At 39.4% G+C, this 12,858-nt stretch overlaps 1 protein-coding gene across 5 annotated transcripts in view; it reads left to right on the forward strand.

Annotated features, from left to right (window-relative positions):
- TUB (TUB bipartite transcription factor) overlaps positions 1–12,858 on the forward strand; it is a 62,955-nt gene that overhangs the window by 13,839 nt on the left and 36,258 nt on the right. For all 5 annotated transcript variants that reach the window (XM_032187695.1, XM_032187694.1, XM_032187696.1 and 2 more), the window contains exons 2-3: positions 7,728–7,779; positions 9,284–9,446. In XM_032187695.1, the coding sequence (XP_032043586.1) occupies positions 7,728–7,779; positions 9,284–9,446 (215 nt within the window). The remainder of the gene's footprint in view (positions 1–7,727; positions 7,780–9,283; positions 9,447–12,858) is intronic.

Consider the following 12,858-nt stretch of genomic DNA (forward strand, 5'->3'; position numbering starts at 1 on the left):
TTAAGAATCCAATAAATACATCCCTATCTTTTCCTGCCGTACATGCAGAGGTGGGCGGTGGGATCTGGTAGTGAGACGCCGCGTTAATGAATTGCCTCCGACAGCTTTCAGCAGCAGGGTAGTGGACCTACGTATTTGTGCCTGTGTTTACTCGCCTATTGCAGGTAAAATCCCGCAGCACACAGCTGGGATCAGTGTCTTCTCCGTTAAACATTTAACGAGAACACATTAAACACTAGTTTAATTACTTTAAAGGCCAGCATTGTTTTAGTGACTGTACCTGTAATGCTTCATCCTTGTCTCATGAAGCTGTTTCCAAGGGGAATTGGGACCTGCTAACCTTGTTTTATAGGTGTCTTGGACTGTTATACCAATTGGTGTAAAATAGGTCCAGCGTGGCTGGACAAAAACATGGTTAATGGAACAGCCAAAAGAGAGGGAGAAAAAGGAGCCAGCAGTCATCTAATGCAGGTTTGCTCTTGATCACAGTTTCTTTAACTGCAATCACAGAGGTCTCTTTTGGGCAGCATCCTTTTGCAGTGCAGCACAACTGGCCTCGTGCTCCTCCGAGGTCCAGGCTGAGAGCTCTGGTTCTACCCTGTAGGTCTGAGTGCAGTCTCCTTATCCAGACAGTACTTTTTCCCTAGTCTCTGCTCATTTAATTTTCTGTTTGTTGTGGCAGGGTGCTGTGCATATTTACAGGGTTGATTTCCTTTTTTCCATGTATTTTACTGCTTTAACGATTAAGCTTGGTTGAATTTTGGGACTGAAATAGAGGTCAGCCTGACTGTGAGAGCTGGACGTGTCCTGTGGCAGGCAGCAATGTGTTTGCAATAAAGGCACTTCCTCAAAGTCCTGTCCTTTGTCATCTGGATCAGTCTACATTGCCAGCAGTATATCTCCAGATCAGTTGTTTTTCTTTTTTTTCCCTCCCAGTTTGCTCCTATTCAGGCACTTCTCATTGATCTTCTTTAAATATAATTTTAGTGTAGCTCCCATCATGCCCAAAGGCTATCCTGTGTTTGTGCTCCATCATTCATGTTTATTAAATTCGCCTCTCCCTTATGGGACATAGATTTTCTTTCTAGCATTGCGTTCAGGGTTTGTGCATGTTCAGGGAGGGGAGGAAATAGCCCAGCCATCTACTCTTCCCTCAGGTGTTGTTTTCATTACCTGCAATTTACTGCTGTGTGCTATCTTACTCACCGCTTTGTAATTGCCCGGAATGAATCTGTACAAATATTAGTTCAACTGATCTTTCCAGGCCAATAGTGGCAACCCTGTAGTTCAGGTTATTTAAAACACGCAGTGTGCTTTAGGGAATAGTTTTGCTTTTCCTCTCGTTAGATCTTTTCCTGGTTTCTTAGCATCCTCACCAAAAGCTGTCAGCCTAGACGTTTCAGATCCTAAACCGCAGCTTCTTTTTCCCAGTGACTACGCTTTTGTTCTTGGAAGGTGAGTTGCAGTTTTCTGACTGAGCTCAAAGCCCGATCTCATTAATACAAAGTTGTACCTACAGCATCCGTGGAGCTCCTGGTGTTTCCGGCGGCCCTCAGATTCTGCGGGACCGCTTTGCCCTTGGCTGGTGCTCGGTTCTGTATGTCCTGTAGTGCAGTACACCTTTCTTCCAATATACGTTTACCTGACTCTGATGTTCTTTTTATTTTGCTGTTTTCTGAATGAAATGTTTAGAGGACAGTCTCTACAATTTCTGTTGATGTCACGTGCCTCTGAAATCATAACAGAGGTCAGTTTTAATGAACTGTGCAAATTAAAACATAACAAAAATGTAAATTATGTGGCTATGCTGAGGATTTGGCTGAAATTTAGTTTTGCAATTGCCTATGTGGACTTGAAGTAGCTCTGAGTGTATGTTCCTGTTGTTACGTTTCCTTTCAGTAAATCCATTTATGTAATTTGCTGTGTTGCTGAGATGGGCCACTGATGTTTTATTTCTGTGTGACATCTGAAAAAGCACTTCACAGAATCTTTCACACTGTAAGGGACCTCTGTAGGTCTCCCGTCTAACGTTTTCCTCAAAGCAGGGGCTGCTGTGAGGTCAGACCAGGTTGCTCAGGACTTGACTTAGTTAGGTCTTGCAAAGTGCCAAGGTAGGTTATGATTAGGTCTCTCCCCAAAGCTGACTCTTCCAAGGCTGAACAAGAGCAGCTCCCTTTACTTCTCACAGGGTAAGTACTCCAGCCCCTGGCCTCCTTGGCTGCTCTCTTGGGAGAGCAGATCTTAGTTAATGCAGGAATTTGCAGTGTTGTGATTTTACAGAGAAAATTCTGGTAGGGAATTCACTGAATGTCAGTGGTTTGAGGAACCCAAGCGTGTGCCACTCCGTCTGGAGCAGGACTGCAGCCTGCAGGTTCCCCAGCCTTCAGTGCTGCTGGAAAGCTGGCTCCTAAAGGCTTCACAGTAACGTTATTCAGAGCAGTTGGGTTTTATGGAACTGCAGAGATTTTATCGAGGTATGGAGATTACAGAGAAGTGTAATTGGCTGAACATGACAGATGGTATCCTATGAGCCAAGGGCTGTCTCTTTGCGTGCTTTCATTTCACGTCTTTGGAGACTTGAATGCTCAAATGGCACATTACACCCATTCATATCCTTTTGAGTCAGCTTTATTCTCAAAGATCCCATAACCTACTTCTCTTGACGCAGCAACATACCGGGTTTCTTCACAGTAAGAGTGCATGGAAAAGGTCTGGGTGATCTTGATGATTAGTGTGCTATGATGTTTTTTTTTGTTTTGTTTTGTTTTCTATTTGTTTTGATCACCCATAGTTTTTGAATTCCAGCTGAACATAACTAATTTTCTATTGCTTCTGGTTTAGTGTTGTAAATGGGAGTAATAATTTCTTACCCAAACCCTCATCTTTTTAAAATGTAAGCTCTTCGGTTTAGGAATTTTCCCTGATCATGCGTGTTCATTTTGCTCGTACAAAGGATTTCACATGGAGTTTTGGGGTGCTATAGTTAGTAATATATTGCCATGAAATAGCAGAAAAAGAAAATGTAAGAGTGATGCTTTTAAACAGTATAGGGAAGTTTAGTGGTAGTATGTGTGTTTGTCAATACAGGAACTTTTCTCATTGCAATTAGTGCTGGACTGCAGAGTCGTGATATGGTTTTGGACCTTTGGCCTGGTAAAAAGTTATTGTCGTGGAAAATGTTCCTTCATGAAACAGTGTCAGGAAGGAAGAAAAACATTGCCTCCTTTGTGAGGCAGAAACAATAGAGCTGCTTTACGATGTCAGGCTTATTCTTAAAAAATAATATATGAATAAATTAGTGACTACATGTGTTTGGCAAGTTTTAATCAAAAACATTTCTCATTAGTTCTTTTTCCTGGCCTTGGCTTACTGAAATGTGAGCAGTTTCCACGTTCAAGGAGAAAAGTTGAAGTACTCACTGTGAAATTTTATATTTGAGCTAAGGCTTTTCCAATTCTATTTAAATCAACATCAGCTCATGTGAAATTACATGAAAACATAGCAAGTAAGTTGAGGGTCTTCACATAATCATTTTTAGCCTTCATCCTTAAAACCGATTGTTTTCAAGTTTCTTTCTAATGTTTTTAAAGGAGTATCATTTATGAAGAGGTTGGTATACTAAAAAGTGTTCTTATATTTTTTCTTCTTTATGACATGCAGCAGTTTAGAAAGCCTGTTTGTCTTAAAAAATGGTATAAAAAGTAATACTTTGACAAAAAGGCAATTTATCATGTAATGTGGTTCCCTTTAGAAAATAGGGTGGGGGACATTTGATTCAAATGCCGTGTTAAAATTTGAAAATAATGCTCTCTATATTTTAATGTGCTCAAGTCCTGTGGGTCTTGGACCTGGCTGCCAGTATGTATCTCTACAATATATAGCTGTAGGCTTAACTTCTTCTGAAGCCCAACATCCAGTAAGCCATAAAGGGTAAGTTGCTCGATTTGAGTATAGATGGATGAATTTTGTTTGAATCACTATCTACAAGGAAATACATACTCGCTCAGATTTGTTAACTGAATTTGGACTAGACTGTATTACTGCAGACCTGAAATACTTTAAACAATGTAATCCACACTGTTAAATTGCTTTTCCTTTTTAAATGGGGTCAAAGTAATGGCGAAGATGATAGGATACTTGATCAAATAGAAGGAAAAATGAGTTTTCTGGATCTGCAGGATGCTTCAGGATGCTCAGTGGATTGTTAACATGCGTGAGTTCTCTTCAGCAACGTAGTTTCCATGAGTTATAAAGTTTATTTCTCTGTTAAGACTGACTGAGTTTCATGCTGCTGCTGGGATTTTCTAGCATCCCACCAAACATGTAGGCAGAACTGTTGTAACTGCTTCGATCTCGATGACATTATTTCCTGTAGTGATCCCGCTGTGTTGCAGCTGTAGTTTTCGCACTGCGCTGGCCTTTGGTCTGTGGCCATCGCATTATTTTGACCATGGAGCAATAAAACCACTGCTGCTTCCGAATCTGTGCAGGATGGTCTGGGTCCTCTCCATGCACACAACCTGGGGTGCAGAAAATGCTGTTGCCCTGCTCCCCTTCTTCCAGGAGGAAGAACAAAGGGTTTCTGTTCTTTTCAAAGACCAGAAGGGGCAAAGACTGCTGCTGCTCCTAGACTTTGGTGTTTTCCAAAGAAAGGAAAGGGTAAATTTGCTGTATTTCAGCTCCTGGAGCGTCTGCCAGAGTACGTGAACTGCCAGATGCAGGGGCAGGATCATCTGCTGGATCTTTCTGCAAGGCTTTGCTGAGTGAGGAAGGGGCACTGCAGTGATGGCAACACTCCTGCACCTCGGAGTCTGCTGCAGTTGTTTTTAAAGCACCAAGAGGGCCTGACGGAATTGATCTAGAAATAAATAAAGTGTTTTGTTTGTTTGTTTTAAGCCTAACAGCCCTTTATGGTAAATCTTGGAAGTTGCCCAGTCTCAGGAGAGTTCTTTCACTGAAAATCAGGGGATGTGAAATACTGGCTGTTAATCAGCAATTCCAAGGTTCATTAGTCCCGTGGAAAATAATAACAAAGAGCAGAGTCTCAAACGAGAGTGTTCTGCTATTATAAATGAAGAACATTTAAACTACACTGGATCCTTTTCTTCCTTGGGCCTGCATAAGTATTATTTAGACATCACTGAAGGGCACAACTTCAGGTTTTCAGTGATGCTGCCATTAAGTAACTTGGTAATTTGATTACTTTTAAGGTCCCGTCTACGCTGTGAAGGATGCAGGAGGGGGCTGCAGCTCTCTGGTGGCAGCACGGCATTCTAGCACAATTCCAGCCAGCTGAAGGGAGGGAACTGATGAAATAACTGTGCTCCAACAAATGTTGGGATCTGTGAAGAAAGCTGGAAGTCAGTTCTCGTTGTTGAGCACTGCAGCTTAAATAATGTGAGGGTAAGGCTTGTAGTTACGTGTATATTCACAGAAAGATTGTGGAAGACAACCCAGAACTTTATAAAATATCGAGTCATGCAAGGAGAGACAGAAGTTGCAGAAGAACTTCCCAGCTGGTTCTGAAGGCGTTGCTGCTCTTGGTGTCAGCTTCGATTGCACGTATTCAGAGGCTATAAAACTGTGCCTTGAAGTAAAAGGCTTATACGGAGAGGTGTTTTCGTGTTGTGGCATCCCGAGTTTTTGGATGGAGGCTCATTTCTTTGGCAGGCCTTCAGCATGTCTGATAGTTGCTTTGCATTCCCGGAATGCCGGATCAGTGCAGATCACCCCCTTCCTCTGCCTGCTGGTTGCTGTGGTGTTGCTCACGGGGCCACCTTTCCTGTGAAGGCTCAGCTTCCAGGCAGTGTGCTGTGCCAGGATGAGCTACAATGGGAAAGCAGAGGAAGCCTGAGACATGAGTGCTTAGACACCCGGTCTGTGATAGAAATTTAAAAATGATCGCCGATCTAGCGTGGTACTGAAACCATCACATTCACATAAAGATAATTACTGAACCGGTGCTTTATGGGAATGTCTGAGAAGTTTATATATATCTCGTTTAATGTATCTGAGGGAGTCAGCACAGCCTGATTTATAAAGCAGGAGATGAGAAGAGATCACAGTTTTATCCTTAGCTCTGCAAATGACTGGTGGAGTGGAGCAGTATTGGCCCTTGACCTCTCTGACTATTACAGCTGTCTGCGTTGCTGCCTCTGTAGTTCTTAGGATCTGTACTATCATCATTACAAGTTTGGGGCTTCTTTCAAACATTATCTTAAATGAGGAGGATTTGTTCAGGCCATTAGGCCTGAAAGTTTATACTCGGCATCTCTTACTCAACTGTTAGTCCAAAGGTATCTCTTTGGGTAGTTTTACTTTCTTAATGAAGAATGCTTGCTATAAAGCAGAACACTTTCATGAGAATGTTGTAGGTTTTTGTTTGTTTTTTATTCTAGTGCACTACTTCTAGAAGAGAATAATTGCATAATTTCCTTCCCCAGGTGCTTGTACAGTGTAGTTTCATTTTTCAGAACACCAGCCTTTGCAAGATACAGCCGCTGTATAATCTTTAAAGGCTGATATTACCAATAGTGCCTAATTATAGGTCTTGATAAAGCTGGTATTGGAAGGGTGACCATTTGAATGCCCATATTAGCTCTGCTAACTCTTATAATGGTGATTGTCTCCTAAAGAGTATATATTAATGAGTGGCAAGTCACATTTTTTGGTATTTCCATTGCAATACAATTTGGTTGTATGTATGTCAGAATCCAGGTTTATTTGTCCTGGGTTGCTTTTTTTTCTTTTTAATTGTTAAGAATTATTATAAGAAAGAGGCTTTATTATATTATTGTTATTGTTATTGTTATTATTATTATTATTATTATTATTATTATTATTATTATTATTATTATTATTATTATTATTAATTTTATTTGTAAGTGCTGTAAGAGGAAATTAAATCTACTTGTAAGGCTAGTTGTTGTTGTTCTATAGCACTATGTTCCTTGTAGGTGACATATTACTGTTTACAAGGTTTAATTCTCTATGTTCAAAGTTTAACCATAACGTTCTTACAATAGAAACCTTTCTTATCCAGAAAAATAAAGTGTAGTCAGTAGTTTGATAAAATATCTCACACAAATAATTTTCTGATTGCAATGCCATTAGTTTTTAATATCTAATTAATGAAAACAATTGAATGCACCGGAGCTAATCTGCCAACTAGTAACAATTAGCAGGAAGAAATAAGGCAGTGGCACAATACTGTTTGTCTCAACAGTCTCTAAAAGTTGAGTGCATGGCAATAAGTGCGACTTTTCAGATATTCGGGAATAAATTCTGATTTTCAGTGTGCAAAAATTAGACGGTTAATTTTCCTAAGGCAATTTTAAGTACTTCTGAGCAGTTCTCTAACACTCTTCACTCTTTATATGCTTTATATGCACATTTTTAATCAAACCCCATTGCGGTATACATTGACATTTTCATTAGAAGACAGTGGAGAAGAAAACAAAACTGTGGATTTTGCATTTCTATGTGATCTGGCTGATTATAAACTTTTTATTGAGGCTCATGTGAACCAGAGTTTTTCTTGTTTTTTTCCTGGACTGCATTTAAGTTCTCTTGAACCAACTTTTGCAAGTTGGGACAGGCAAACTTCTGTTGAGCCCAGTGGAAGTTTTACATAAATAACTCTTGAGAGCATTGGCTTCAGTGATTGCTGTTTGGTGTTTATTTTGAGTGATAAATTTGTTCTAATTACGTACTTGTTGTCTTTGCAGTGTTTTGGATGATGAGGGAAGCAGCCTGCGTCAGCAGAAGCTTGACAGGCAGGTAAGATTTTGGAGGGGACCTTCTCGCTTTAAGTCTAAAACTTGGAGTGCTGAAATCTGCAACACGCATATCTGGTAATCAATAGATACATCCTGCAAGAAAATTATATCCTCTGATTAGGGAATGCAAATGAGAAGTCTGTGGAGGTTACAGCTTATGGAGAAGTTTTGTGTAGAACTTCTACTGAGATTTTTCTTATGACCACAGTTTGAGTGATTATCATTTCCACCATCTTGGACTTGTTTCAAGCTGACTTACAATGTGTTATCCATCTGATGGACCAGAAAGGACAAGAGGTTCTGGCAGACATGTCAGCTAGCAGAGGTTTACCATAGAGTTTTAACATCTTTTCCTTTTTGTTCTATGGATTTAACCCTTGTGTAATTAGTAAGCTAGTGGCATTATGTGCCATGTTGTCTCTTTTGCTACTGTTTTCCGACATGATGCATACATAAAGTGATTCGGAATCTCTTCCCTGAAATCTCTGGGAATTTTGCCATTAAATTTTAATGGGGTTTGGGGTTTCCATTTCACCTTTGATTATTTTGTGGTGCCTTTTCCATGAACCTTTGTCATGTTTATAGTCAAATCTTGTGAGTTTAATTGTATGTTGTTACATCCATTTTTTCTCCCATCATTTTATTAGCTTGCATGTCTACCAGAATCTTATTTTCAAATTCTTTGTACTTATGCCATAATCCTGCACCAGATTCTGACCTTTCTGGAGTCATGTTAGAGTGTTCCAGACAACTTATGGAGCTGAAAGACTCCAGTCTCCATTCTTGTTCTTTAGTTTTATTGCCTCTCCCTTCTAAAAGCAAAAAAAATCACTGTGTAGGAGCAGGGAGATGGCAAGGAAATGGATACGTAAAATTAATAGCTCTGGTCTCAGGGGTTGTGGAAGAGGTCTCAAACAGACAGGTGCCCGTGGTGCCACTGGATGCTGAACAAAGCATCTGGGAGAAGAGACTTGTAGGCTGCTAGGATAATTCCTTGCTTCCCATCAGTATTGCTTTGGTTTTCCACAGGTGTAACTAGGAAATTCAAGTGTTTAATTAAAGTTTGTCTTGTATACTTGTTAGGCTAGGCTCATGTCCAGCATTATCATTTGATTCTAGTTTGCAGATTCTGCTGTTGATTTACAGAAACTTAAACTGGCATCTGCACGCCTCATGCCCTTGCTTACCCTCGCATTGCTTCACAGCCAGTACTCTCACACTGTTGTTTTCCCAGGGGTTATTTCCAAGCAAGCTCTGACAGCTGGTGGACTGCTCAGAAAGATCTATTTTAATTATTTGCTGTTTCCAGCAGAAGGTGTTTTAGCAGTGGGTTGGTGTGTTGTTTTTTTGGAAAGATTTCCTATAACCCAATATAACCCAATATCCCACTTGCCAATTCCCACCACTTCAAAACTTAGAAGGTGTAAAGATATCCATTGTTTTTAATCACAGCTTGCTGTTGTTCAGAGTCCAGTAACAGGTGCTTTTCTTTATATTTCCCTCAGCGAGCACTGCTGGAACAGAAGCAGAAAAAAAAGCGCCAGGAGCCATTAATGGTTCAGTCCAACGTGGACAGTCGCACAAGAACACGCAGAACGAAACATTCAGAAGAACAAGCGCCATTGGTTGAGTCATATCTTAACAGCAACAGCAGCACCATATATCATGGTATATGAATATGACCTACTGCATGCATAGTTACTGCAAGTCGTAGTATAACGCTCTCTAAGTTAAGTTTATGCTATAAGGACAAAGGGGTATTTTAAATAAATCAACAAAACAAATTTCCTCTCCTTGCTTTTCACTCATAATAGCTTATCAAAGGTACTGAAATGTTATCTAAGAAATAGTATTGTATGGTACAGAGGTACTGTCCTTTCAGTAGAGTGAAGTTTTAATTTTCACAGCTTGGAAAAACAGACATTGTCATGCTATAAATGGTAACATATTTCTTATCTACATTAATTGAACTAGATGTTGCAACAGTTTGCACCATAGTGGACTTTCTGACTTAAGTGAGATTAACTGTTCTCTTAAGGTAAAACATGACCCTTCCTGTTATGTTATAGCACACCATTTACTGGAATACTTACTAATCTCTTCTCCTTAAATCAGTTGGTTCTACATTTTTATCTCAAACCCTTTCAATATTTCACAAGCTTTCAGAGAAGCAAAAAGATACGGTAACATTTCTCATATTCAACCTAGTTTGTTAATCTTTTGGGGATAGCTGTCCTTGCAATAAACTGTGCAGTTAGCAAAAGCCAATTTAGGAGAATTTAGTTACTTAATAAAGTGTTTTATCACCTTGTAAAACCCTTTGTTAGGAACGTTGCTCTTGAAAATATTATAAGAACTCCAGAAGTATCCTTTTTTGGTGTGGTCTTCTCTGGGCATGTGCTTAGTGTCTTAGGATACAGTGTTTGCATGGTATGTAGTTAGGTTTTAACGACCATTTTTAACTACAGTATTCAGCTTCGGGGTTGGCACTTTTTTTTCCCCCCTTCAATGAAAACATTTGTATGTGGGAGTGTCAGATGCATGAGACATCTGGGCTGTTTCTAAAGAACTATTCTGCTCTTTTCCGTTCATTTGTTTCTGTTATGGGCATGCAGATTTTAAGTTAAGAATGACTCTTTGATGGGATTTAACGGCCTTCTGAATGAACTACATTGCTTGGATGAGCGTGTTTGTTAAATCAATTCCTGTACTGCAAATGCTACAAAAAGAACACTTATTTCTACCTATCCTCCTCCTCCTCCTCCACTCTTTTTTCCTTGTATTGATTCTGCATAGCACAAAAGCACTTGTTGATTTCAACAAATAATTGGATGCCTGTATGCTGATATCTCTATGGTACTTTACTCAAAGTAGGTCAGAGATAACGTCTCAGCAATTCTGAGATGTTTGGTTTTCTGCACTAGGAAATTCTCTTTCATACGCTCCCGTAGCTTATTCTGATGCAGTTATCTGTGCTGCAGTGGTTCCCTGATGGGCAACTCTATACTGGAGTAAAAACTGATTTCATTCCAGAATAATTATCAGAGAGATGAGTAAAAACTCAAGGTCACTTTTGTTCTGGAATAGATCATTGGCCTGGGCAGCCATTTGTAAGTAGATATAGTGGGACAACATACTTGGCTAGTTAAGCTGATCACAAGTTTTTCTGTATGGAAGAGCTCTTAGCTGATTCTGATTCTCTGCAGGGAGTTGCATGGTGATTGCTGCTAGTCCTCTGGGTGCACGTGCATTTTGCTTCACCTAGCTTGAAGTACACATAAATCTAAGATGCAATAGGATGGAGGGATATTAGTTACAGGCAGCGACCGAGCTCAGCTGGAGCAGTGGGATAATACAGATGTGGCTTTTCTATACTTGTGTTGCTCAGGATTGAAGATGCTGGAATCAGTTTCATTCAGTAATAAACAGAGCAGTTACAGGGCTCTTTCAAGTTTCGTTTTATCTACTTCAATAAATAAGGAAATGGCTCTGCTGAAAGCCTGTCGTCACAGAGTGAGGAAGAGCATTGCCAGCATCACCATACTTTTTCCTAGATCCTTTCGGAACAGAGAGGTGGCAAGGTGGTGGGATGAGATGGTTTATGTTCCCTGCTGAGTATTATTAGTGATTCCTCTGGGTGCCACATGCTTCTCAAGGAGACAGTTGCCCTTCCACTGAAGAAGTGGATCAGTTCTGCAGAATTCACTGTTCACAGAAATAATTTCTTCTCAGTTCTTGCTTTTCAGTTCCTGCTTGTGTTTCACCTACAAGTAAGAATTTTCAGATCCTGCAGCATGCAAATGACTGGCATGTTGTAACATTTCCTCTTAAAACCTTTGGGTTATTGGTATAAACCCAATAACAGTAACAAATAATAAACCAATAACAGTAACAGTATTTGTGTTATCTGCAGAAAGTGACATTGATTAGGTTGAACAGGCCCACCAAAATTAAAATGGATCCTTGACACTCCAGTACATGAGTGGTTGGTTTGAGCTGGAATATTAGCCAGAGGTAATGCCAGCTTGCCAGATAAGTACTGGGAAATGTGGCAGCATCCGTAGATCAATAGGACCAAGCATGCAGGAAATTGCTTTAATTATTTGGAAGGGGTTATAGGGATATACTTAACGGGAAAAGAACCTCTCGTTATATAATCTGTGCACCTTGGAACACAGGCAATCTTACAGAAGAAATACTTTCATGACAGCATTTCTAGGTAAGTCCATGACAAAACTGAGTATGTAAAGGTAGCAGAAAGTTTTCATGTAAAATTAGTATAGTGGCCTTTTTTATTTGCACTGAAATTAAGTTGTTAATATAGTTTGGGGACCATACTTGTAGGTTAGACTCTAAATTATCTGTCTGCTATTTCAAGCAATAAATATCCTTCCATTACTTTCTGTGATATTTGGCTCCAATTTCTACTATTACAAACAAAGCCTCTCTTTGGAACTCCTTGGTATTCTTGCACTCTCAAATAAAGCCACTCTTTGTTACTATTGCAATACCAAATACAACTTTGACACTATTTCATCATTACGAATAGCTAAATAAGAACTAATAACAATGTTTTGTATTGCAATTAACTTTATATTGTATATAAAAGAAGACAAAGTCATTTATTCAGTGGAGTAAATTTAATCCAGTGTAAGATAAATAGCAAATTGCTTTGTCTTCTTTCTTGTGTCCTAGTTTATTTTCAGTTCAGTGTCCTTCAGAAGGCATATTGCTACTTGCTTGTTTCAAGGTTTTATTAAATGTTGCTTGCTATTTTGTAATGCCTTCCAGTCACATCTGCTAGTTTGTTTTCATATATCTTTGCACCCCTTATTTTGATTTTCTTTTAAAAATTTGAACAAACATTTTAGTGTGATACGGCCTTGCAAAACTCTGCTAGAAGTACAGCTTTTTCAGTCTGGATTGCAAATACATACCAAGCCTTCCTAAAACCAAGTAACATGCAGAGATACGCTGTTTACTGAAACAGTTTAATTACACTATTTAATTACATTTAATGCAAATGATGAAAGACCATTTTAACAGGGAAGAGTAATTTTATTTCTATGAAAATGGTGAA

Source organism: Aythya fuligula, chromosome 5 (genome assembly GCF_009819795.1).
Source record: "Aythya fuligula isolate bAytFul2 chromosome 5, bAytFul2.pri, whole genome shotgun sequence".
Classification (NCBI taxonomy): domain Eukaryota; kingdom Metazoa; phylum Chordata; class Aves; order Anseriformes; family Anatidae; genus Aythya; species Aythya fuligula.